We start from the raw sequence: 27,053 nt of genomic DNA, 5'->3' as shown, positions 1-27,053 counted from the left end.
TTTTTAAAGTGGCAGAAGATCACAATTTGGTGATCTACCCTATTAAGAACTTTTTTTTTTTTTAATTTTACTGATAGAACTTGTTTTCAAAGTGGTGTATTTTGAATGATTAAAATCCAAAAATAATCCCCACAGCAGATTTTTTAGGAGAATTTCTGAGCTAAGATACTTAAAGGAGAAAATAAAAATACTGTTTTTCTTTGACCAGAACTTTTGAATTTGATACATACTTTTTTCCAAGTGTCATTTCTTTTTCTTTTTTTAAAGGTAACAAACCACACACTCAGAATACAATTCTTAAATTTGTTTCTTGTAAACACAAGAATGGGCAAAGTTAAGGTACATTAGTTATAGAATGAAATAAGGTAGTGCATTTAGCGTCACATATGAACTTAAGGCCTTAGTAACTTGATTGTGATTTCAGTATTAGCAACAGTATATTTCCCTCATGCTTACATACACGAGTAAGCAAGCGGACAAAGCAAAAATTTCTAAACATGTAAGGAACGAAGACAAACAATTTAATCTATATATTATCAGTCAATTAATACAGTTGGACTCTTTCAAAGTAACCACTGGTAGTAAAATAATCTGACCACATTTGATACAGCAATTAAAAGAATAGAAATTAGGTCTCCTATACAATCAGAGCATCTCCCGAAGTGTAAAGCAGTTAAAAAGCCCATGTATACTTTATTTTGCAGATACTGCCCAGACTACAATCTACCCCAAAACCAACCTTTGCATAATGCATTTTGTAAAATGCCTATCTAAAAATACATTGTATTTCATAATATTTATTACCAATACGGGGGGAGGGTTCTAACCTAAAACACTAAAACCAAATATACATGAGACTATTCAACAGTAGCCTGTGATACAATCTTAGGATATGAAATTTCACATACATTTATTAAATAGCATCTTATGTTCATAATTTCAGTCATGTCAAATTAGGCAAATTTTTTTCTACAAAGTTACCAGAAAAGACACTAAGCTAGAGTCAGGAGAGCAGATCTTCCTGTTCCAGCTCTACCTCTACCTACCTGTGAGACACAGGACAAGTTCCCTTAATTCTCAGGCCTCAGATTCCTCAACTATAAAAAAGGGGGCTGAAATAAATGAGTTCTAAGGAGCATTCCCATAAAACGGGATTCTGCTAAATTTTCAAGAACTCAAAATTTTCAAAAAATTATAGCTATGAAATATCAAGCTTGATACTTATCATCAATAATGCTGACTTTTATAGAGAGCTTTAAGCCAAGGAATTACTGATTTTGCATTTATGGGACAAAATGCAAGATGTTTTTTCAGCATGCTTTTCCAGTTATCAGAAAGGGAGGGAAATTTTACGACTGTAAAGCGTTGGAACAACAGTGAAAACATTACCTGTAATAGCATGCTAGCCATGGATAGGCATTACTTGTTTGCTTTTAGTAACTTTTGTGCACAAGGCAAGAGGTTTTATAAGATACCACAGAGTACAATGACACACTACATGTGGCCTGACAAACTCAAAACATACTCAAAATGAAAAGGCAACCAAAATAACTTTAAGGAATATTTCACTTGTTTATAAAATGTATACAGAGACCTGGGCCTAACACACTTCACTGCACCACATCAAGTCCCAAAGTCTAGTTTCCCTTTCAGAAAGAAGTGCATCTTTTACAAAATTAACACCTATTTTCAGGAATCAAGAGTCACTTGTACTGGACTGCACTTAGTAGAACAACTGAATATACTGTCTCTGATTCCAAACTTTTCTATGCTAGTACAAGTGAAATAAATGAAGACATAAGACCAAGTGCAAGAAAGAATCAGACCTCAAAATGCATATTTATACTGAAAATGTTTCACATTAATAGGTAGATCTGCAAAGGATAAAGTCATTTTCCACAAAGAAAATTCCTAAGACTTGCTTAGTAATTCCAAATTTCCATAATAGAAATTTACTTTGAATGTCAGATTGAGCAGGAAAAACACCTACTTTTAAACTATTATTATGAAATGTTCTAAAATAAAAGGAGTTCTTAGGCTGGTTAAAAAGCACTGGACTAGAACCAAGGAGAATTAGTCTTCCTTGAGAATATACTAGAACCTGTTAAGAATGGGGTAAATCAAATGCAACAGAGCCATAGGGCATACATACAAATGGACTAAAATCATAGTCTTTGTATTCTCATGGGATTTCTTTATATTATCTTGAAGACAAACTGTGATCTTCCAAAATACCAAAAGTAGCTTAAAATTTTATCAATCCCTTTCCTTAACAGAATGAGGATTTTTAACTATAAATACTGTAACATCTGAAAGGGTTTCAATGCAAAATAAAATTATGCATCATAAATTTCAAATCACCATTCAGTGGACTCCCTGGAATCCCCGCCTAATGACACGACACACAAACAAGCTATCGAGCAAGAATCTGTTAACAGTTTTATTTTTTTTTTTTTATGTTAAATACCATGGGACAGGATTGTAAGGATGAAAAACTCAGTCAACTGCCTCACAAGGGATAAGAAAAATTCTGCCATGATATTAGCAAAGGTAAAGGAGAAAATTTACACTGTAAGAGGCACCATTTCCCCACAGAATACCTCTTGGCATTTCCTGAATGAGTGGGATTAGCGATCTAAATAAATCATATTTCAAGAGGAAACAGCAACAGATAAAATTTAAAGGGATTATTAAAATAACATTTACAAGACTCTGAACAATTCTTGAACTCTTATTAAAACCACAAAGAAAGAACAATTCTTTATTTATGAATTTCATAAAGGACTGAATGTGCAACTGACATCTGCTAGTGATGATCTGGTAATATACAATTTGTCCAGGAGCCGAACAGTTTGTTTTATTGTGTTTTCTAACCGTAAGAGATCATTAAAGGCAAAGCCTATATGACGCTGTACACACAAAAAAAAAATGGTCACCGTGGGCCATACTACCAATGAAATGGTAGGTAAACAAATCTTTTTCTGGTCAAGAGAAAAAAAAAGAAATAGCACTCTGCATGCTTCACTCTACAAGATGAACTTCCCTAGAAAGAACCCGATGAAAATGGCTGCAATTACGACAAGAAGGGAAGGAAGAGGACTGGCGACATTATCTCTGAAGGATGCAGCTGAGGTTGATCCAGGTTTATCCGAATGTGCTACCTTTCTGAGCCTTAAGCCTTCATCCTGAAAAAAATATATGCACAAAAAGGTTTTAAAAACAAATATGCATACAGTCAAACTGCCAAGCTACAGCTCTATGGCCAGAAAGCAGATCGGCATGCACGTGGCTGCAGTGGGAACAGGGATTAACTGCTAACCAGCATTAAGATGACTTTCTAGGCTGATGGAAACAAACACTGGAGTCTAGTAATGGCTGCACAAGTCTATAAATTTACTAAAAATGACTGAATTGTACACTCACAATGGGTGCTTCAATGGAATATAAATTATACCTCAATAATGCCGATTCTAAAAACTAGAGCTGAAAAATGTACTCCTAAAAAAGTGAAAAATCAGATATGGATATAGTTACACAGAAGGGAAAAATGTCACTAAAATAAATTAAGTAAGGAAGAGCTCTGTGCGTGCACTTATTTCCATGGTGGCCTGTGGTATCTTTACACTGGTTACCAAAGACCACCAGGAGCAAAGCTGTGGTCCAACAGGGTTATGGACACACTGCAACCAGGGTGCCCACACAGCACAGGCACAGGGAGTATCTGGCCGAAGGAAAAGACAGGAATTTTACAGGATCTGGAAGAAAGGGGAATTTCAAGGTAAAATTTAAAAAGCAAGTGTTTTGATGAGCTCAAAGCAGGAGGTCCATGTGTGGAAAGATCAGCACTGGGTCTCGACTGCAAAGGAGATGCCAAATCTTACTTCTTCAGAAAAACAACAAACTACAACAGTTATGGAATATTGTATACAGAAACCAGCCCCCCCACCCCTTCACCCTCCATCAGAGGCTATACCCCTGGACTGGAAAGGGAGGCTGCTTCTCTGTGTCAGTGACTCAGATCCTCTAGACAAGAGTGGGCTGCTGCTCACTTCTTACCAGTATGATTTCACACAGCAAAGTTTTTGACAGTGTGATTTTATGGGACAAGGTTTCTCAGTAAGAAAGCAATAGTCACTCAAAATAGAAGGCTGTTACAACACTGTACCAGTCACAGTGTGATCCTGGGGGAAATACTGATACCTGTTACCTAGACAACTGGCTTTATCTGTGTCCAACATCCCAACCAGATGAATGACAGGGCAGATTTTTACTTCCTTAGTGCAAGCTCATTTTTATTTTCTCACACTGATTTCTCTAGTATGCTTACTAATGCCAAATGAATTAAAGAATCCACCTCAGGTCATACTTTTTTATTTCCAATTACTGGATTTTCTGAGGATTGGTGGGGTTTTTTTAGTCTTATTTTTCATTAGTCCTATGTGAAGAAAAAATTATTCTCAATCCCATCGAGAACTTTAAACAATACTCCCAGTGATTCTGATTTACTGGGTCTGGAGAGGACCTGTATTTTTAAAAAGCTCACTAGGAGATTCAGATGAACAGTCTGGATTAAGAAACACAGGACTAAACGAATATAAAGGAAGTGATAAATTATGATGGGTCTTATGCATGAAATGTTAATAAAGCGCCTGAAATTGATCCTATAGGCCAGTGGCCATCAAGGTTCTTTTGTTTTGTCTTGTAAACAGCAGAACACTCTTTCAAATAACATCTCCTACAAAACATCAGCCAATAAATAAAAAGGAGATACCAGCACCCAAATCTCACCTCTCTTCCTGTCCACTCTTCCTATATTCCAGCCCTGCCCTACTTATGTCATTCCTACCATTTCCACTTCTCCCCCTCCTGCCAAGAAACAAACAGTGGCTTTTTGTCATGCTAAGGAGCCCATCTTTATCAAAGAACAGAACTGTGCCATGGAAGTCATGGCAGATAAAGTAGAGGTAACAAAAAGAGCATCCTTAAAAATCTATGGTGTATGGATATTGGTGTGAAATGAAGATAATCTTTCCACTATCCCAAGAGGTGCTGGGGGCCTCTGAGGGGTACTATGAAATAGGAAGAGATAAACAATTATTTCAACACAGATCAATTCAAGATACAGTGCCTGTGATTCAGAGTATATGTAGTTTCTATATACCTTTAACAGATGGAAGAATCAAATGTAGATTAAGCCCCTTAATTTAGCTTATTTACTTATGTACATTTTTGTATCATCTACTTTGACAGCAATTTAAAGGTATCCAGGTCTTGAAATAATTACTGTCAAAACAATTATTAATAAACCCCACATGTATTCAATTAGTCCTCATTCACCAGTTCATCCATTTATTCACCCAAATGTAAGAATGACTACTATATGCATGTACTATGAATGCAAAGATGAATGAGCACAGGTCCCTGCCCCTAAAGAACTACCGCCCACTAGAGGGAGAAAGACCTCCAACAGACAGGAGCAGTAAGATGACAGAGGTTTCATGGAAACCAAGGAGAGAGCATTCCAAAACCATATTTCTTTTCTTCTGGGAGGAGAGAGCCCTAGAAAAGGTTATACTGAAAAGATGACAAGAACCAAGGAACCAAGAGACAATCATACATGTATAATGGGTTTATAAGGGTAGGAATGGGATTTCACAGCAATCCAGTCAGAAGGAAGAACTCAAACTAAAGCAAAAAAGAGATCATTAACAGAGAGGCCTCTTCAGGATACTCTAGTCCAACACTGTCCAATATAAATATAAGCTTCAAATGTGAGCCACCCATGTACTCTGAAATTTTCTAATAGCACATTAAAAAGATAAAAAGAAAATGGTAAAATTAATTCTAATAATAAAATTCAATCCAATATAACGAAAATATTATTTCAATATGTAATAATACACAAAAAAAGGTATTCTTTTTGTACTGAGTCTAAGCCATCAATCGGGTGTTTTGCACTCACAACACGTCACTTCAAACTTACATTTCAAGTGCTCAACAGCCACGTATGTCCCTACACTATATGGGATAGCACCATTTAAGGAAAGTCATATGACTAGGGCACAAAATGTAAAGGCTATAAAAATGTAAAAAACAAGAGAGGAAGCGAGCAATGCCACCAGCTAGATCACAAAAAACTAGGGCATCTACTAGGAAAGGAACTTGCAGGCAAAGAGAAGCCTTTGTAAAACTAGAGCAAGAGTGGGGAGCAAAAGCTAAGACATAATAAAATTAGGGAAAACGAGAACTGACCATGGATAAATTTAAAAACTGATGGATAACATGGCCTAATAATATTCACATATCTTATGCCTTCATTTAAATCAACTTATCTTCAAAAACAACTTACTCTCAGGTGTCGATTTTCTTCTGATAGTTTCATCATTTCTCCCTGAAGTCTTTTACATTCTTCCATGAGTTTCCTTGTTTCGGTATCGTTCAGTGAAACACTATGTGGTTTTGGCATGGGTCCATCTTGTTTAGAGGCATTCAGTGGAACAGTTTTGCTAGGTTCCAGATCATTCTGTATTACAAAGATAGTGGCACTTTTTTAACTGACCAAAGCTCCTTTAGATTTTAAACAAATTCAAATTGAAACTCCATACCCTTCTTTTCCAAAAAATCAGTTAAATGGAAATTTCTGAGGTTGTGATTTCATTAATAAGAACTTTTTAAAAATACCCAAGGTTACAGTCATCTGTGAACAATTTTAGCAGGACTAAATCAATAAAGGTCAGCAGAAAGATAAGTCAAAATAAGCACCCCACTCCCTCCTTCTACTCCCAAAACCCTTCACACTTACCTCTACCACAGCACTTATCATATATCATATAATAATGTATTTCTGACGTTCTTCCCTACAGTACTTCAAATTCTGGGAAAGCAAGAGTCATTCCTTTCTGTATTTATGGTTTGTGGATATAGGTGTGTTAAAAACCAGTGCTAAAACCCAGCACTTTGGCCAAGAGTAGTTATTCAATGAAATTATGCTGAATGAATGACGCCAACCAAAATCCAAATATGATGGTCATTTTCAGTGCTCTGATTCTGTAATTCAAATGAGATTCTGTGGGGGTAGGGGGATATTATAGTAATAATTCCAATGATATTACAAGACTACCTAAGAAAAACACTTAAAACCTAACTTCTATTAATGGGAAAAAATAACCAGGATATAAACATAGAAGGGAAATAATAAATATAAACATATCATGGTTTAAAAAAAAAAAAAGAGGTGGTAAGGGAGTTAGTTACACATTCTTAAACTCATACATAAATAATTCTTTCAAATAATCACCAACACTGTTTGCTTTAATTCATGAAATTCCATATGGCATCACAGTAATACTTAGACACTTTTAAAACTGTGAGCCCTAAAACTGCAATTCTTACCAATACTCACCCAATATAGATAAATATCAAGGGCAGTGCCTAAGTAAGTTTCCCAGGGCCTGTGGTCTAAAGTGCTTCAATGTCCTTTACCTGAATGTCATTTATACCAGCACCTACACCTTAACAGTATTAGTGCAACAAGTCATCTCTTCAACTAAAAATTTACTTGCTAGAAATTTAATATTATTTTTAACTGCTTTATTCAGATATAAACTTCTAACAAAAACATTTCCAAAATCAACCTCATGGCATTCCACAGTACTCAGTAATAGGTTACACATCTACCACACCATCTCAGGTCCCAAATTTATATTAAGTGTAAATAATTGTTAGTTCAAGGGGCAAAACTAGTACCTCTTATGAAGGGAATGTGATTTGATCACTATGCTTACACCCATGTAAAAACAATAATGTTATAATGAGATTCTAATGTACAACACTATACTATTTGACGGTCAACATTCAGATTTTTTCGTTTTTCTTCAGAAGCTTCTCAGCTGTGAAGAGTTTTAAGAAGCCGCTTCTAATTTCTTTCTCTGAGTTGTCCTCTTACTAGCTTTCTTGTTCTTCACCCTATCTTCCCCTATTCTGACCAATTCCATCTGTATCAGTAAAAATCTGTTTCAAATATATTTTGCTCTCCATTAATATTCTTTCTTAATCCTTCTCTTAACAGTAATTAGAATTCATTTCAAAATGATTTTTCAAGTGTGCTCCAATTCCAAACTAGAACAAGTCCAAATTCGTAAAAAGAGAGCAGCTCACTGTCTTTCTCTATAAAGATGAAAGCAACAGTCAACAATATGGCAACTAAGGAATCCTCAGGTTCTGATTATGAAATTGGAAAAAAATATATACTCAAAACCAGAAAGCTGACTAAAAAATCAAGAGGAGATACATGAGGCCGACAAGTGAAGATAAAAAAAACAAAACTGAGAAATCATCAAACTCCTCACAATTAGCTTATTTTTAAATGAACTCTTGAAATTCCAGAAAATTCAGAATTATCAGAGGGAAACTACCCATCTCATCAACCCAACCCAAGTGTTATTTATGTATTACTTCCAATATTTTCTCATATGCACGTTTTATAAAATCAGCATAAACTAACATTTTCTTCTTTATCCATTTGTATGCTCATCTTTTAATTATCATTTTAAGTGACATGGTATGTCATCAAATATTCTATTCTGTGCCTAAACAAAACTACTTAACCATCTCACTCTTTTTAGACATTTCATGGGTAGCTCCCACTCTGGGATTTTAAATAACATGTCAATGAATACCTTCTTATGGTTGACAGAATTAGATTTTTCTTTTTCACTGAAATTTTTCTTAATGTTATATTCTTTATAACAAAAAGGAAATGTCATAACCAATTTGTGAAGCATAAACATAAAGGCTAGAATGCAAAAGATACAGTGAAGCTTAAAAACACATTTCAACAGTGAGTCAAGCAGACATGAAACAAGTTACTTGGGAGTACACTTCTGTCAAGTACTATTTAGGCTCCCTACAAACCAGTCAATATACATAGCAGATGCAATGAAATCTAATTTATTTGTGTATATTTAAAGTATAAGCATATATAACCTAACTTAACTGGGGGATAAAAGGGGGAGTTCGGCAGGGCTGAGACATGCATATAGTAACCATATGAAAAGTCCGAAGGGAACACTAAGGCTGCTGGGATTTAAATGTATACTTCCATTCAGGAGCTCCATTACTGAGGTTTGGCTCTAGGAAAACAGCTCGTTCTTGAGAGTTGCTTTAGGCTGGTCCAGAAAGAGGAAAGTGGTCTTCTGAGAACCATGAAATAAGCAAACTAGAGGGACTCAACATGCTGTGACTCTTGGGAAACTGATGAATAGTGACACTGTATTACATTAAATTTATACTGCAACTAGAGTAAATGGGAAGGTCAAGGCCACAATATCAAGACAAAAAAATATTTCACAACTTGAACATTTTCCACTATTTTATATTATTTAGCCTATCTGCAATAATCCCTTTCCATCCATAAAATGAACTTACTTCTTTATTCTTCTTTAACAACCATCAGAATTTCAATTCCAATATTCTAAATTACCCCTGCTGGGGGTAATTAGGAAAACAGAGCAAGGGATTGAAAACAGAAGGGACAAGGCAAAATGTAAGGCAAAACAGGTTTTTGCAATAAAGCCTTGTGAAGGACAAGCCTTGAGCTAAGGAACATAAGTATGAGACTACATTCCTGTGACTATAATGAGTAAGGGATGTAAATGAACATGAAGGCAGAGCAGCACCTGGCTGGCTCAGTCAATGGAGCATACTACTCTTGATCTTAAGACTGTGAGTTCAAGGGGCGCCTGGGTGGCTCAGTGGGTTAAAGCCTCTGTCTTTGGCTCGGGTCATGATCCCAGGGTCCTGGGATTGAGCCCCGCATCGGGCTCCCCTGCATTTGGGCTCTCCTCTCAGCAGGGAGCCTGCTTCCTCCTCTCTCTCTGCCTGCTTCTCTGCCTGCTTGTGATCTCTGTCTGTCAAATAAACAGCCGTGGAAACCTCCTCCTTCCAGATTTGTTCATTTAAAAAAAAAAAAAAAAAAGATTGTGAGTTCCAGGCCCACATTGGGTGGTAACTTAAAAATAAAATCTTCAAAAAAGATGTTTTAATGTTTATAAAAGAATTATGAATAAAACTAAGGGCTGTGGCATGAAATTGTTATAGGCATAATTAAGGTCTTGACCTGGGAAGAGATAGTATTTGAAAAACAAGGTTACTGGAGACTTACTTTCACTCTTAAAAAACCAATTTACTGTTTCTGTAGAATCATGATTCCCAGAAATAAGTAACTAAAATAAAGTATCAGACATTTAGATAAAGATCAAATTTTTTTAAACCTCAGTTACATATTCTCTGCAACACTAAATCAGAGTATAAGCAAACTGTTCAAACTGCAGGGTTCCTCAAGTATACAGTAAGCAAAAAAATGGTAAAGGGAATCAGAGGTCATTATTGACATGCTGTCATCTTAAGTGAATGTTAAGCACACACGTGTACACACACTCCCAAGTTCAACCACGACCTAAGACCTTTAGGGTTTCACCACATATTCTCCTACCCTGGGGCACTGTAAATAATAATGATAGTTGAAGAGGGGTTACCATTATCTGTGTTTGATAACAAAATAATAATTCCATTTATCTTTTTTTTTTAAATATATATGAACAAATACTTGCCTGGAGATCAATGTTTGCCAGCTCCTACTTTTACTGCTATACCTTCTACTCTATTCAAATAAACTCTTAACTCCTTTTTTAAAGAATGCTCCCAAAATCCCAATGACAGAAAAAAATCATACCAACTTCATAATGTTCACTCTTAATTTGTCCTGCTCACTGCTGAGATTTTAAGTGCTCAATTTGCTTTTTTAGAACAGAGAATAGTTTCTGTGCCTGATTTTTAAGTGATCTGTGGTTCTACTATATTTTTTAAACACAAATGAAAATTTCAATTCTATCTACTTCATATAATATACTCATAATATATGTGCTAGGTAAACTACATTAATATAACCAGTAACACTAGTAAACTCCTATAGCTGTTAGCTCCCTAAAACAAACCTTCTGCTTCTCCTGTTTGAACACACTGAGTCCCCTGGGATCATTCTTCGTATTATAACTGCCAGTTGTTGGAACTGTGTTGTTGATGCTGCTTATTGAAGTGACAGCTGGAGCAGTCCCTGGTGGAGTTATACCCTGAGGTGGCATGGGAAACATATTCTCAGATTCACATCAAACTGATTTCTCCTGCATGTACTGGGAATGACTAACACAGAAATCATTAGGCTCTTAGACATTCACATTTTATTCTATAAAAATATATTATATATAAGATATAGCACTAATAATAACTATGTTAAAGCAAAAAGTACAAAAGTTTTCATAGCTTTTTATATTATTTCCCAAACAATATGCACTATGATCAATTTGCATTATGCTAATTAATGTATAAATTTTATTAAATTTATGCTCACCTCATGCTGTCCTAAAATGAACATGTTCTAATTTTGTAGCTCTAATTTCTGTTGTTAATCAATGCTTGTCAATATCTAAAAAACAAGCACTTCATATTTTCTTATCTTTGGTAATACTCAACCTGAACAATTTTAAGTTAAATGAATTTTTCTCTCTTGAGATTCAACAAATACATTACTTTATAAGCCTCTCCTGTACTCAACACCCACCCCCAAATGCAGACACACACACACACCCCCACACACACCACACACAGACACCCTTTCCTAGGACCAATAAACTTAAAGATGCATATAACATTCTAGTGTATCAGTTTCTCCATAGTTCTCTTCCTATCTTCTCAAATTCCTTTAATACAGGTGAAAATAATTGGATACCACAATGTTGATACACCCTTTAAAATAACACTTAGTGATATTCAGGTCAATGTACATAAACTATGAGAACTCCATTTCACTTAATAATGCACTGTCCCCCATCTGTTCCTTGTCTCAACACAAAACAATGTATGTATTTAATCATAAAGGTTCTTTGTATACATAAGACCACTGAAATTCCTTGTTGACAACCCATCAGTCAAAATAAATTGGTATTTTTTTCCTAGAAAATATGTCATCAACACACATTAGGATGGAGGGCATAAATGAAATGCAATACATTTTAAGAAATATGGAAAATTTCAAGTAGAACTGGAGGCCTCAAAATAAACCAAAAAAAATTTTTTAATTGAACACAAAGAATCAGGTGATAAAACACCATAAAATAACAAGTTAATTAAAACCACATTCAACCCTGGAAAAAAACACTACCACTAAATACACATTAGATTTCATAATACAGAGTTGATAGTAACTAAAAAGAGCTAATAATTCCAAGAATACAACTTTGCAAAAATAGAGCAGTCAACACTTTAGTATCATCTGCCTCCAGCTCTCAACAGCCTAGGGAACACGCTGAGTGGCACCTGTTACTAGTGCTGAACACAAGTCAACTGAAGACTCTATGGGCCATTAATTTACTGACATATATTCAAAGACCTGCTGTTTCCCTAGGACTAGGGTGACCACGAATTTTAGTATGCTTAAGAACAGTATTAGTTAATGCTTGCTGTCTTGGAATAATTATTAATAGTACCTCCATTTATTTAAAAAAAGGGGGGGGTTTCCTGGAATCCTAGATCACTCCATCTATGATGCAAATCAAAGAATTATTTCCCAAAAAGAGCCTGCTCTAATGATGATTCAAAATGTTAGAATTGTTTTGGAAAAAAAAAATGTTTTTAATTTATAAAAATTTTAAAAGCAAGAACTCAACCACTATACTTCTAGACCTGGCATCTTTTTTACCCCGACAACCACAAAACTTCAATGTTTTGTTTATATGTTCAGTATCAAGGTCCTGAAAACTTGAAGAAATCAACAAAATAGTAACATATCCTTTTCTACAGTTCTTAAGAAGATGTAAATACCTCAACACTAACAGCATACCTAAAAAGATCCAGAACCTCTAATAGGTTAAGATACGCTTACCTAATGTAAATGAATTAAACGCCTATCTACTTCTTTTGGGGGAAGATGGGTGAGGAGGACCTGGGAGCAGGAGTGAGAGAGTGGGATGGGGTGGTTAACATAAGCCCAATTTCTCTCAACAAAATCATTATACCTAATAAACGTAAAAATGACAAAATAACATTACTCAATCCTAAATAAATTAATGAATCTAACCTATAGTTTCTCAATTTTGACCGTATTGATGTTTGGGGCAGATAATTCTTTGTTGTGAGGGTTGTCTTACTCACTGCCAGTGCTGAGCAATATCCCTGGCCTCTACCAACCAGATGCCTTTAGAACCTCTCCCTCCTAGTTGTCACAATCAAAAACGTCCCCAGACATTGACAAATGTACCCTCAAGGGCAAAATTACCCCTAGTTGAGAATCACTCATTCACACACTGCACACCAATGATCACTAACTTCACCAAAAAAAAAAAAAAAAAACACCTGACATCATATATTGAGAGAATTTATCACCACCTACAAAGCAGTCTTGCCTCTCCCCGCCTTCAGTGAAAATAAATCAAAATCTAATCAAACTTCTAGATCCAACTTTAGAATATACCAAAACAAGAAAAATTAAATGACACCACAAGGATGTAATCAGCAAATCTAGTCTACAGGACAAACTTAGTTTCTTCAATAAAAATCTGAAAGAGAAAAACAGAAAGGGAATCTATAGATTCAGAGATTCAGGAAATGTATCATCCAAAAAGCATTATGTGGACTTTACTCTGATCTCAATTCAAACAAACTGCAAAAAAAATTTTTAAATGACATTTGTGAGACAAATTTGAATCTGCCTACATAGTTTGATATTAATATTATAAGCTTTTAAAAGCTTGTTGGCAAGGATGCAGAGAAAGGGGAACCCTCTTACACTGTTGGTAGGAATGCAAGCTGCTACTGCCACTCTGGAAAACAGTACAGAGGCTCCTCAGAAAGTTAAAAATAGAGCTACCCTACGACCCAGCAATTGCACTACTGGGTATTTACCCTAAAGATACAAATGTAGTGATTCGAAAGGGCACGTGCACCCCAATGTTCATAGCAACAATGTCCACAATAGCCAAACAATAAAAAGAGCCCAGGTGTCTATCGATAGATGAATGGATAAAGAAGATGTGGTGTGTGTATATATATATATACACACATATAGATATGTGTATATATATACACACACACATATACACACACACACACAATGGACTATTATTACTCAGTCATCAAAAAAATAAAATAAAATCTTGTCATTTGCAACAACATGGATGGAACTAGAGGGTATTATGCTGAGCAAAATAAGTCAATCAGAAAGACAATTATATGCTTTCACTCTTATGTGGCATTTAAGAAACAAAACAGAGGAGCACTGAGGAAGGGAGGGAAAAATAAAACCAGATGAAATCAGAGAGAGAGACAAATTAAAAGAGACTGTTAACCACAGGCAACAAACTGAAGGTTGCTGGAGGAAAGAGGGGGTAGATGGACGGGGTAACTGAGTGATGGGCATGAAGGGCACATGATGGAATGAGCACTGGGTGTTATATAAACTGATGATTCACTGAACTCTGCCTCTCAAACTAATGATACAACATATGCTAATTAAATGAATGTAAATTAAACTAAAAATAAAAGGCTTAATTATAGTATTGTCAGTAATTTTTTCCTTTTTTCAAAGTTCTTATCTTTGAGTAATATGTATCAAAACAATTCCAGATAAAATTATATCTTGTTTTGCCTTACAACGGTACATGAGATTAAAAGTGAGGGGGCTGGTTAGATGAATTAAGATTAACCATAAACTGATCATTATTAAAACTGGTCATGGGTTCACAGGAGTTCACTGTACTTTCCTAAGTGTTTAAAGGTCCTCCAAATAAAATGTTTTAAAAAATCATTATCTTTAACACTTATTCCTTACCATTTAATCAGGTGGTAACTACACCACAAGCCCAAGTAGTTCAATTAATGGAAATACACTCTGTAACTAGTTCATCTAGGCTCAGAATCAGTCTCTGGTGTACTCTGAAATTATCCTGAATAGACTTTGGGTTCCTAATAATACTTGCTCTGAAAAGATGCCAGGGCCAAACTATTTCTGCTCATGCTCCATGGTATAGGACTCCAGAAACTCCATTCAGTATTTATTCAAGCCCTTTAGCAGACCCAAAACCGCTTTCATGGATTACTAGTTGCCATACCTATACGTAGGTACACCTGCTACTCTCCTCTATGGGGTGCTCAAAATGGCCAGGCACAACCATCATAGCAATATCATTTCCATCAACTTCCAGTTTGGTTTTTTTACTCTTAATCAATAATATCAGATACTTGGGTGAACCCTTTTCAGAGTATAATCTCAAACTGTCTGCTATACGGAGTATAACAGAAATCCAGATGAAAGACAGTCACAGCTCTAACCATGTTAATTAAAGAAAACATAAAAGAAAACATAAAGAAAACATAACCCTAAGTGAGGAAATATCCAGATGTATTTCTACTCAATTTTACTTCACAGAATATATTCAAAGAAAATGAAAACACTACATCAGAGTTATGTGCATCCCCATATTCACCACAGCACTATTTATAATAACCAAGACATGGAAACAGCCTAAGTGGCCACGGACCAACGAATGAATACATTAAGTCCTGGTTAGGAAATCCTGCCATCTGTGCCTATATGGATGGACCCCCAAAGGCACTATGCTAAATGAAGTAAGTCAGGGAAAGACAAATACTGTACAATCTCATTTATATGCAGTATCTAAAAAAATAAAAAATAAAAACAAACCTATGGAAAAGGAGATCAGATCTGTGGTTACCAGAGGCAAAGGGAAAGAACATGGGGGAACTGGCTGAAGGTGGTCAAAAGGTGTAATACTTCCAATCATGACACAAATTAAGTCCTGGGGATATAATGTACAACATCATGACTATACCTAACACAGGTATATGGTATATCTGAAAGTTAAGACAGTAAATCCTGAGTTCTCATCCCAAGGAAAAAAACATTTTTTCCCTTTTTTATATCTAAATGGCATACTTAACTAAACTAAGCAAGCTATTAGCTTTCTGGCAGCACAGGCAAAAGACAAAGTAAACTCCAAATAGGAAGCATCAATATGCCAGTGAACACTCACTTTCTAGTAAGAACATATGCATTCACATTTTTTATTTTTGGCAAATATCTCAACATTCCTTTAAAAGGGGATTAAAAGACACAATAAAAATTACCACTCAGGGACTCTTTCATTTCAGCTTATTCTAAAAGAGTAACAAAATAATTGAGCGCAGGTATTTATCTAATCTGTGAATTTCCTTTTCAACAGGGCAAATGGCTTCCAGATCAAGGGAACAGTCATGTCAGAGTGTAACCTAACTATACTCACCATTTCTATTTACCCGTATTATTTTACATATTAAGTCACCAAAAGGAAAAACCTACTTAGCTTTTTCAAGTCCCTCCAACAAACCATAGAAAAAGATTAAAATCTGCATTGCAAAAGAATAGGGTAAGTGACGACAACTCATTCTATTCATTCACAGACAACTTTCTAAACTATACACATATATTCCTCAGTCTTCCAAATTGTATTTGCCTGACATTAATCAAAAAGCAACATAGAAATTATTTACTAAGAAATAAAATCAGATGGATTTTGACCAAAATCAACAGTAAACAAAATATCTGGGAATAGGCAAACTTGGAATAAACTGCTTGTCCATGTAAATTAAATCTTTTATCCCCAGGCTATGGGTATACAGTTGTCAAAAAGTGGTTTATGCCCATTATTTAATTATATTTATGCATGTGTGTGTCTCATTCTAAAGAACTTGAACTTATTTAAAAGTGGCAAAAAAACTGGGAGAATTAAATGGTTCTTCTCCATCATGAAGACTGTATCTGAAAGTATTTTTCTTCTTGAGTGGACAAAATATTCTAAAATGAAAAAAGCATATCAAGTTTTTTTTAAACCTAAGTAAGCACTATGTCTTAAAATGTGGAATAGCATTTTCACACATTCCCAAAAGGCCAAAAACAGAAGCAAAATTAATCTCAAAGTAAATGAGAACTTAACAGCTCCAATCTTCTCCCATTTTCCTACTTACCAATTTATCATTTTCATTGGGCATTTCAAATACACATCTCAATTTAGAATCCATTAATTCATCAGGTTTTGCCTCTTTCCACTAAAAACAAACAAAACCAACATGAGACAGAGAAAGTTTAACTGTGACAAATAGGTTTCACACTTCAAGGGACAACCAACAGGTTTCACATCGGGAGACACTGAGGCTGTTTGGAGCAGGAGTGGAGTCTGTGACTCAGGCAGGACACAGAGCAGCACTCCGAAGTGACGACCCTCTTATCTGGCAATACCACAGAACTTTGTATATAATCCTCAAGAAACCTACTATCACCATCTGTTAAAATCACACTAACATCTCTAGAGACTGAAGGGCTATCTTCCTCGCAGTAGCATTTCTAAACTGTTTCTAAGAAATACTATTTCAAAATTCTTTCATTCTTGAAATGAAGTCATAATTATCTATAATTAACAGATTTACATATTTTTAAATTAAAAATTAGCTTTCTCAAATAAGGACTATACAAAACCCACATTTTCAACAACATCCCTCAAAATAAACTCCATTCCACCGCTATACTTACCACAGCTTCCATATCTGAAGTGTTTGGTGGAGCAAAAATTGTCTGTACCATAAACTTGTGTTTACTCTTCTCATTGGGATCATAGTCAAAAGGCTGTAGCATTACTAAATAAGAAGAAAAAAACACATTGCTTTGTTTCTTCTGCATTTGCTTATCATCCCTACTGCTTAATTAACTAATATGCAAACTTAAAGAAAACCAGGAAGGGTTCAAGAAACCTAATCCTGGATTGGTTACATTCAGAATCCACAATCAACTTTATGGTTTCCAACTATTTTAACAACCCACAAAATAAACAGCTACTTAAAAAATAAATATAAATCTATGACTGCCTCCTTTAAATTAAAGTTCGGGAAAACTTTCAAAATGTTGCCAACATTAACTATTATAATACCTATAAACTCAGATTAAAATCTAGTAAACTGTCTATTAAAACCAGTTATAAATACAAGGCTTCATTTGGTATTTAGTGATAATATCTTTCAGAATCAGACAGCAGGGATACATAAAGAAGAATTTAAAGGTTAACTTCAAAACTCACTACATTTTAGTGTTCTAATAAAACTAATTTTTCAAAAATAGATTTTAAATATTTATTCAAGAAGTTTATCAATCTGTTTAAATCTCATTCTAAGAAAACAAAATATAGGGGTGCCTGGGTGACTCAGCTGTTAAGCGTCTGCCTTCAGCTCATGACCCCAGGATCCTGGGATCGAGCCCCACATTCGGCTCCCTGCTCAGCGGGAAGCCTGCTTCTCTCTCTCCCACTCCCCCTGCTTGTGTTCCCTCTCTCACTGTGTCTCTCTCTGTCAAATAAATAAATAAAATCTTAAAAAAAAAAAAAAAGTATACAAGGAAGAGGTATACTCTAATCATTTCCAGAAATTTTCTAGCATCCCAGTAATCATATTCAAATTTTTCTAAGCACTCAAGATTTTCAGTAGCCTTTAAAAGAGGATTTTTAGGGGTTCATTATAACTAGAGGTGATACAAAACTTTCATTAAATTTATATTAAAAGATAATAAGAACAAATCTACAGTTACACAAAACATATATACATATGGTGTTGTACAAATTATTCCCCTGCTAATATGTAAATGATTTCTAAGATATATCTTTTTTTTTTCGCCTCTTCTTTCTCCCCCCGCCCTTCCCCTTCTAAGATATATCTTCTATACATGTACATCAACACTTTCGAAAAGACAAATGCAATTAAGCAAATGTGAGAAATAGCAATTACATAAGAAAATCCTATTCTAAGTGTATTTGAGATGTCCATAACTCCCATCATGGCTAAAAAAATTTTTATAGGGGCAAATACAAAGCAGAAAAAAATACACAGGATAAATGCTTCGGAATCCACATGAAGCCCAGTGAATGTCCATTAATGCCTTTCACTAAGCCATCACTGCAGGGTCATCAATAGGAATTGAATAAAAAGAAAACTTAAAACATGACTGATTGTGATTTTATGACAATTATATTCTAAGTTATTGCAGACCATATAAGAATTAAACAATCTTAAAAATATATATATAAATATGTCAAATTTAAAGAACCCACAAAACTAAGTGCTAAAGAGAGAAAGGAAAAAAGAAAGGAGTATGTAATACAAAGCCAATCAAGGAAAAGTTGCTAGAGGAAGGAAGCACAGTTTGACTGACTACTTATAAAGAAACACAATACACTAAAAACTGAAGAGCTAAATTCTAACTGGAGAAGAATCTGCTGGCAGGCTATGGAAACAGTAACTAGTGTGTCTGGAGTTTTTAATATGGCAGATGCTCAACAAAAGGGATTTATGGAAGACAGAGTTCTGGAAAGTACAGGTTGACCTCTGTCCAACATAGGGACTTAACATGTAACATGCAATTGAAAATCCACGTGTAACTTCTGGCTCCCCAAAAACTTAAGTACTAATAGCCTATTGCTGACCAGAAGCCTTAATGATAAGACAAACCATAGATTAACACTTATTTTCCATGCTGTACATATTATATACTGTGTTCTTACAATAAAGTAAGCTAGAGAAAAGAAAATGTTAAGAAAATCGTAAGAGGGACCATCTGGATGCCTCAGTCGGTTGACTGTCCAACTCTTGATTTGGGCTCAGATGTGCTCTCAGGGTCATGAGATCAAGCCCCATGTTGGGCTCCAGGCTCAGCAGGCAGTCTGCTCCTCTCTCTCCCTCTGCCCTTCTTCCCACTCACACACGCTCTCTCAAATAAATAAATCTTTAAAAAACAAAAAAAAAAAAATCGTGGAGAAGTGTGCCTGGTTGGCTCAGCTGGTTGAGAATCTTGGTTTCAGCTCAGGTCCTGACCTCAGAGTCTTAAGATCAAGCCCTGCATTGGGCTCTGCACTCAGCAGGAAGCCTGCTTGAGATTCTCTCCCTTCCCTGCTCAGGCACTCTCTTTCAAATTAATAAATCTTTTAAAAAGAGAGAGAGGGGGGCACCTGGGTGGCTCAATCAGTTAAGTATCTGCCTTTGGCTCAGGTCATGATCCTAGGGGTCCTGGGATCGAGTTCCCTGCTCAGTGGGGAGTCTGCTTTTCCCTCTCCCTCTGACCCCTCCTACCCCCACTCATGTACGTGCTCTCTAATAAAAAAAAGAAAATAAATTTTAAAACTCCTAAGAGAAAATACACACTTACAGTACTGTACAGTCTTTATCCCAAAAAAACCCACATCTAAGTGAACCTGCACAATTCAAACTTTTAAGAAATAATAATACAATAGAACTTTGGCAGTTTAGAAACTTCCAAGAAAATGCCATTCTGAATAGTTTTAGGATTCCTAAGGGTCAAACTAGATGCACCAAGAAACTATTTTTAACCACATGGATAGAAATAATTCTATTTTCTTCCAACTTAGCTAAAAGGCTTAAAGATTTAGAAGGCAACTTCCAGAATGTGTGTACTCACTGCTTTATCTTCCTTCCCATCCGCCTTTCCCATGAACTTGGACAAACACAAACACATTCCTACCCGGCCACCATACCACATTACTCACTAAAAACATCTCTTCTAGGGCCGACTAGCTCTCAGTTTTTGGCTATACCTACTGAAGGAGGATTCAGGGTCACAGAGAACTCTACAGTAAGTCCCTCACTACCTTTGCAGTCAAGTTCTGCTTCTAAGTACTCTCCCTGGGCTTACTATAGGTTCTCACTCTTTATATCATTGTTTTTAATCTGCTGTGTTTTTAAAAGCCAGGAAACTGATAAAGAATTAGTTTCTTAGGAATACTTATCAGGATCATCCAGGCATGCTTTTTTTTTTTTTTTTTTTTTAAAAAAACATATACATGGCTGGGGCCATGCCCCTAGAGATTCTGAGCTGAGAGAGGTCCATGTGTGTTCCTGCTCCAACCTGTTATCAGGACATACAGTGAGTGGGAGATGAGAACTACTGCTAGAAAATTAAGAGTAAACAGTCTCTGTGGGAAGCCTAAGAAGTTCTCCCATAATTAAGGTATGTTCTCAAACGTGGTTCCTATTTCTCAGCTATGTCAGAGAATATTGTTAAGGAGTACTGTCTTGGGAAAGTCTGATGAAGAAAGAAGTTTATAGAGGGCATTAACTACAGCAACAGCACAGACCCCACAGCAGGGGTAAGCAATCCACATACAGAGTGAACCATGCATACTCCCTGGACTACAAGTAAACATAAAAGGGAGCCAAAAAACTAAACTTTGGCATTTATAATGAAAGGTAGAAACACTCATCTAATTTGCTACAATCAGCAAAAAATAGGCATTGTACATTTTTAAGACTTGGAATAACACTTGTATAACTGCATGCAACATGTAACAATAGCTAGAGATCTGAAAAGAATGATCCATCACAAAAATGATGATGTCATATTTCAAAGATAAAGTAATAAGGGCAGAGAATATGGTACTGAGTGGTAGAAATAAAGGATATAAAATATTTAAAATGACAATTATTGTTTACAAACTGACCACAGATACCCTCAACCACAAGATAAGGGTATGAAATGTTCTGCAACAGCTGGCATATAGGAAAAGAAAACCAAAGGACGGGACTAAGGCAAGCCAGAATAACTTAAAAACTATTTCCCTCCCTCCCTCCAGATGAAACCCTGTTAATTAAAACCAAATTCAACATAACCATAAAAAGGTCAGAATCTAATACCGTTCAAATTCAGAACATGATTTGCTACCTGAAACAGTCACAGTCAACCCCGGGTCAATAATTCCACTGTTGGGCCTCACGCAGTACCGACGAGGTGCTGTAGTCTTCACTTTGAAACACACTTTTCTATCAGATGGATTTCTCAACTTAAGATTTGTAGTGACTACATCTGTGAAGGGGCCTGTAAGGTTTAAAAAACAAAAACAGAAAAAAATGTTAATTGGATTCACACATATAAATCAGAATTCAAAACTGAATATATATACCCTCAATTTTATTTAAAGTATATACTGAAGTCTGTGCACCTAACTGCATCAAAAACTAACAGTATTTTTTTCCAGGTGGTAGACTTACAAATAACTGTCATTTTCTTCTTCATTCCTTACTATATTGTATAAAATTTCTATATGAACACGTATTACTTCTATCAAAAAGTATTTTCAAAGTTCTGATTTATGAAGTAAGCCCACAACTATATTTTTAGAGTGTGCTTTTACATTATTGAAGAGATGAGATTTGTCCAATGGTCTGCAAACCAGTGCAGGTCTTCAAATCAATTTTACCAAGCAAATTCCATTTTATAGCAAAAATCTCTATATCTAAAGATACTACATCCAGTGACAACAGTGTTCTTGCTTCACACCTCAGTTAGGTCTAATTCATTCACTCATTCATTCAGTCACTCATATATTTGTTAAGTGCTTCTTATGAGCGCTATGTCAAATGTTCTAAACTTTGGTGATATACCCAAACATGAGATTACGAAACAAAAAACCCAGAAGGGTTACCTACTCCTACTTGAATTAAGTCAGTCCTAACTAGTATAACCTCATTTTTTAAAAAGAGGGTAAAAGAAAGATTACAGCCATTTTTTATCTTGGCTGAAGAAAAGCCTGTAAGACATTATGTAAATTAATTTAGACAATAAAATGAGTATCTTTTACTATGGGCACAAAAGACAAACTTAAAGGTATGCACCAAGAGGAAGCAGGGACTACACACTTCTAACTAACCCAAAAGCAATTTTAAATGGCTATCAAAGCAATCAGTTTCAAGTTATATTTTTTAAAAGCAAAAAGGGTGAAATCAAAGACAACTATTATAGAAACTATCTTTATTTAAACAAACAAAAATAAGCATGACTATAGGCAAACCTTACAGCATGGAACCCAGATTGAGAAAATTCTTCAACTCTACCAGTTTCCCATTTACTTGAATACTGGAAAATCGTCTAAGACAAAGATTTGAAGGGGAAAAACAAATAACAGTCAAATGAAAAGAGGCATTCAGAAGAGTGCAGGAGATGAAAACAAACAGATCTGCCAAGGAAAAAAGACTTCAAAGTTAAGGTCATTAAAAGGTAATTATTTCAAATCCTAAGGAATGAAATGATCTTACTCTATACTTAAAATTTAAGTTGTAAAATATTTTCCAACAAAGATTTGGAACTTCTAAGAGGGACAAGGCAGAGAAAACAACAGTAGAAAACACAAAGGCAGAGAAACAGCTACAAAAAATTAATTAAAAATAGCTGTTTAAATCAACAGGTATGCATGGTTTTTTTTTTTTAAGTATATATACAAAGTATGATCTTCTGAACAGGTTGCTTTAATTATATGGTAACATTAATCACTCAATTCGTGTATTATTTTACCCTCTTTACTTCTTTAATACCAAATGCTTGCATTTTTCCACAAGCAGCTAATTAACAACTCCACCAATACAATAGCATAGGAGATGGAACAGGGCAATCTGTCCATTTTGCACTAGAACCCACAATATCATTGGCTAGAGACATATTTTAAACTACTGATGAAACTAGGAGTCTTAAAAGATATATAGATTCCTGGGGCACCTGGGTGGCTCAGTGGGTTAATGCCTCTGCCTTCAGCTCAGGTCATAATCCCAGAGTCCTGGGATCGAGCCCCACATCGGGCTCTCTGCTCCTCGGGGAGCCTGCTTTCTCCTCTCTGCCTAATTGTGATCTCTGTCTGTCAAGCAAATAAATAAAATCTTAAAAAAAAAAAAAGATATATAGATTCCATTTCTTAACATTCTCAAAATTCATAAATTACTAGAGATATTTAAGAATGTGTAAATTTTTATAGGGCTATTTCAACATTAGCAGCAAGCATGGATAAGAAAACAATTTCTTAGAAACATGACAAAAGAAACCTTTCACAAGAATTTAATTTTGAACAATCCTATCTTTTATAACATACTTATGTAAGATTTTTTAAATTCAATTTTTTAAATCACCTCAATTTTAGAGGAAAATACCTATTTTCCAAAATAAGGTAAAATAACAGACTTTTAAAGGTGATTTAGAAAATCACCATGTGTCAATTCCCAACAACATATGAATTCTGAAGTAGTACTTAAAATTTATATTGCCTGACCTTATAAATCTTTAGTAACAGATTGTGGCTGTGACACAAAAATGCAAACTATCTAAAGATGAAGACAAAAGAGGCTTTTTTATTTAGCCTCTGATGAAGATGTAAAGATATCTTTACTTTATATCTAATATCTAAAAAAGATATTTTTTAGCCTCTGATGAATACATAAAGATGAAGATATAAAAGGCTTTTTTTCTAAAGAAAAAAGCCCACCAATTTAAAACAAAGTTCTTAACTGAATATATTAACCTAACCAGTACAATGTGAAACTACCCACCTAACAAATGAGTAAGCCCACCTAACATTTGAATTTGAAATTTTCGGCTCCATTGTGTCCCTCTACCAAAGCATCATATGCGCTGCTATCCCAGCAAACAGCTGAGTCTGAGTCTATTTTCCAGGTAAAAATGGAAACTTAGCTCACACTGATGAGCATTCGCTTTAAGAATAACCAGATTTAACTGCTATAAGAAATCATGGAAAGAAACGTCTGATCCACTTCTGTGAGTCACAGAACCCCTTGAGAATCTGATGAAAGCTATATACTATACCCCAAAATAGCCAAATACTCACAAAAAATTTACATGGAATTTTGGGGGGCAAAGGTGCGATAGAGAGGTTAGGGCCGGTGGGGGGGGGGGCGCAGTGCAGGCTTTGTGAAGAAACTGTTCATGAACAAGAGTTTTCCGGGACCTGGACAACGAAAGGAGCCTGGGCAAGCACTGTCTCCACAGCTGTGGGCAGTAAGATACACACAGCTTCACCTTTACGTGATCAAGTCTCATCCGAGAGAGACTAGAGACCCTCTCTTCACTGTAAGAGCTCTTTATCAAGAATCTGGGTGGGAAAGGGAAGAATGGGTTGTCAAAGGGTTTGAAATTTTCTGCAGTATTAAGCTGGCGCTTAATAAGAATAAGTAATAATAAAGAAAAATCTAACAACAACAACAAAAAAGCTACCATATATCACAGATCCCTGAATCCTCAGGTTAAAAAGACCTGGCAAGGGGCACCTGGGTGGCTCAGTTGGTTGTGACTGCCTTGAGCTCAGGTCATGATCCTGGAGTCCCAGGATCAAATCCCACATCAGGCTCCCTCCTCAGGGTGGGTAATGTATTGGGGGGGGGGGGGGGACAGGGATGAACAGGATGTTAGACATTCTGCAATGCCTGGGCAGTCACATACAAGTATCATGCCCTCATCCTATGGAATTTTCAAATAACCCCTCCCAAGAATTCATACTAATGAAAATCTTTTCCAGAAATATATCTATTGTATGAAAAAGGAAAAATCTGTTTTCTTTCCTCCAAAATTTAAAAAGGTTAAGCTTACCATTACAGAAAATTACTGTACAAACAGCAATGCCGCTCATGATACTTGAATCACAACACACTTGTACCAGCATTTGTGACACACACAATTCTACCCATATGCATAAATTTTCTTATTTTGCTCTTATTAAGTCAAAATGTTAAAGAAAACCAGTCAGACCTATTCAGATAACTGTTGTGCTCTACTAAATCCAAACTTACTTGTTATTAGGAAGGTTACAAGTATCTGGCTACTTCATTCCCTCTTGTTGTAGTGATGCCCAAATATTTACACTGAAATGCTTATGTCATTATAAATTTTCTTTTTATTTCTCCTTTATGTTATAATTAGGACATTATATTAAAATTTTAAAACCCTATGCTGGCAGGCAATGTTATATATGAACTTTATTTTGACATGGTAAAGTGGGCATTAAAGAATATAAAATATAAAAATGGGGCATCCTGTCCAATTAGGGTTAAAAACCACTGCATTGTATCAGTAATCTCCTGCTTGACTAAATGAAAACTTATCCTTTGCAAAGCTCTGGTTGTTAAACCATTAAGAAAAACAAGTAACCGATTACCATACAATACAGGGATCAACTTTGCAGGGAAAGAGTGTAATTGGGAGGGTACAAGGAAGATTTTTAAAGATTTTACTTATTTATTTGTCAGAGAGAGAGAGAGAGAGAGCACGCACACAAACAGGCAGAGCTGCGGACTGAGGTGGAGAAGCAGGCTCCCTGCCGAGCAAGGAGCCGGATGCGGGACTCAATCCCAGGACCCTGGGATCACGACCCAAGCCAAAGGCAGCGGCTTCACTGACTGAGCCACCCAGGTGCCCCTAAGGAAGATTTTTAGAATGATTAGCCAAGCTCTAGTTCTTGTCCCAGGCAGTGATTACGTGAGTATTTAACTTTTTGGTAATTCTCTAAACCATACATATTTTTCATTTATGCAAAACAATAATTTTTTAGAAAAGCTGATTCTTGATATATCCTTAAAAAAAAAAAACCTGAAAAAAAGTGAGAAGCAGTTTTGATGAGAACGTGAGTATCTGAAGCAATTTATATAAAAAACAAGTACTTTTTGAGGACTTCTAAACCTTAATCCCTCTAAGTGGAGGAAAATCCTGCCAGTTGTCTAACACAAATGCTTAGTTTAACATTTAGAAACAATCACTGAAATAGTCCATTTTAAGATTACCTAATAGTATACTAGTCACCAATCAGTTACCATTTCATACATACTTCCTAGCTTAGAGATGAAATCTCACTGTTTGTATATAATAGGATTCCACATAAGATAAGAAAATTCCACAGGATACTTACTGTACTCATCAACAAAAAAAAAACCTATAATCAAAATAATCCTACCTTTTATAATTACATGGGTTGTTTCCTCCTTTAGCCTCACTGTTAAGCAGCCATAACATTTCCTGTCACTAAGTATTGTGTCCTAATTCCAACACAACTGCTATTGCCAGTAAGTCAAAATCCCTATGCCCCGCCCCAAATTCTAAAAATAGAAATGTAACAGACACAAATATG

At 35.5% G+C, this 27,053-nt stretch overlaps 1 protein-coding gene across 2 annotated transcripts in view; it reads right to left on the bottom strand.

The window, feature by feature from the left end:
* Positions 1-2,416: 2,416 nt before the first annotated feature.
* Positions 2,417-27,053, bottom strand: part of VAPA (VAMP associated protein A) — a 40,037-nt gene continuing 15,400 nt past the window's right edge. Inside the window, exons 2-7 of one of the 2 annotated variants that reach the window (XM_080821460.1) lie at positions 21,821-21,973; positions 17,636-17,739; positions 17,074-17,154; positions 10,995-11,129; positions 6,350-6,523; positions 2,417-3,185 (exon numbers count right to left, since the gene is read on the bottom strand). In XM_080821460.1, the coding sequence (XP_080677586.1) occupies positions 3,027-3,185; positions 6,350-6,523; positions 10,995-11,129; positions 17,074-17,154; positions 17,636-17,739; positions 21,821-21,973 (806 nt within the window). In that variant the 3' untranslated portion in view covers positions 2,417-3,026. The remainder of the gene's footprint in view (positions 3,186-6,349; positions 6,524-10,994; positions 11,130-17,073; positions 17,155-17,635; positions 17,740-21,820; positions 21,974-27,053) is intronic. The other variant, XM_080821461.1, reaches the window with a different exon arrangement.

Source organism: Martes martes (genome assembly GCF_963455335.1).
Source record: "Martes martes genome assembly, chromosome: 13".
NCBI classification, from domain to species: domain Eukaryota; kingdom Metazoa; phylum Chordata; class Mammalia; order Carnivora; family Mustelidae; genus Martes; species Martes martes.
The sequence above is the reverse complement of the archived record's forward strand: the minus strand, read 5'-3'. Positions and strand labels throughout refer to the sequence as shown.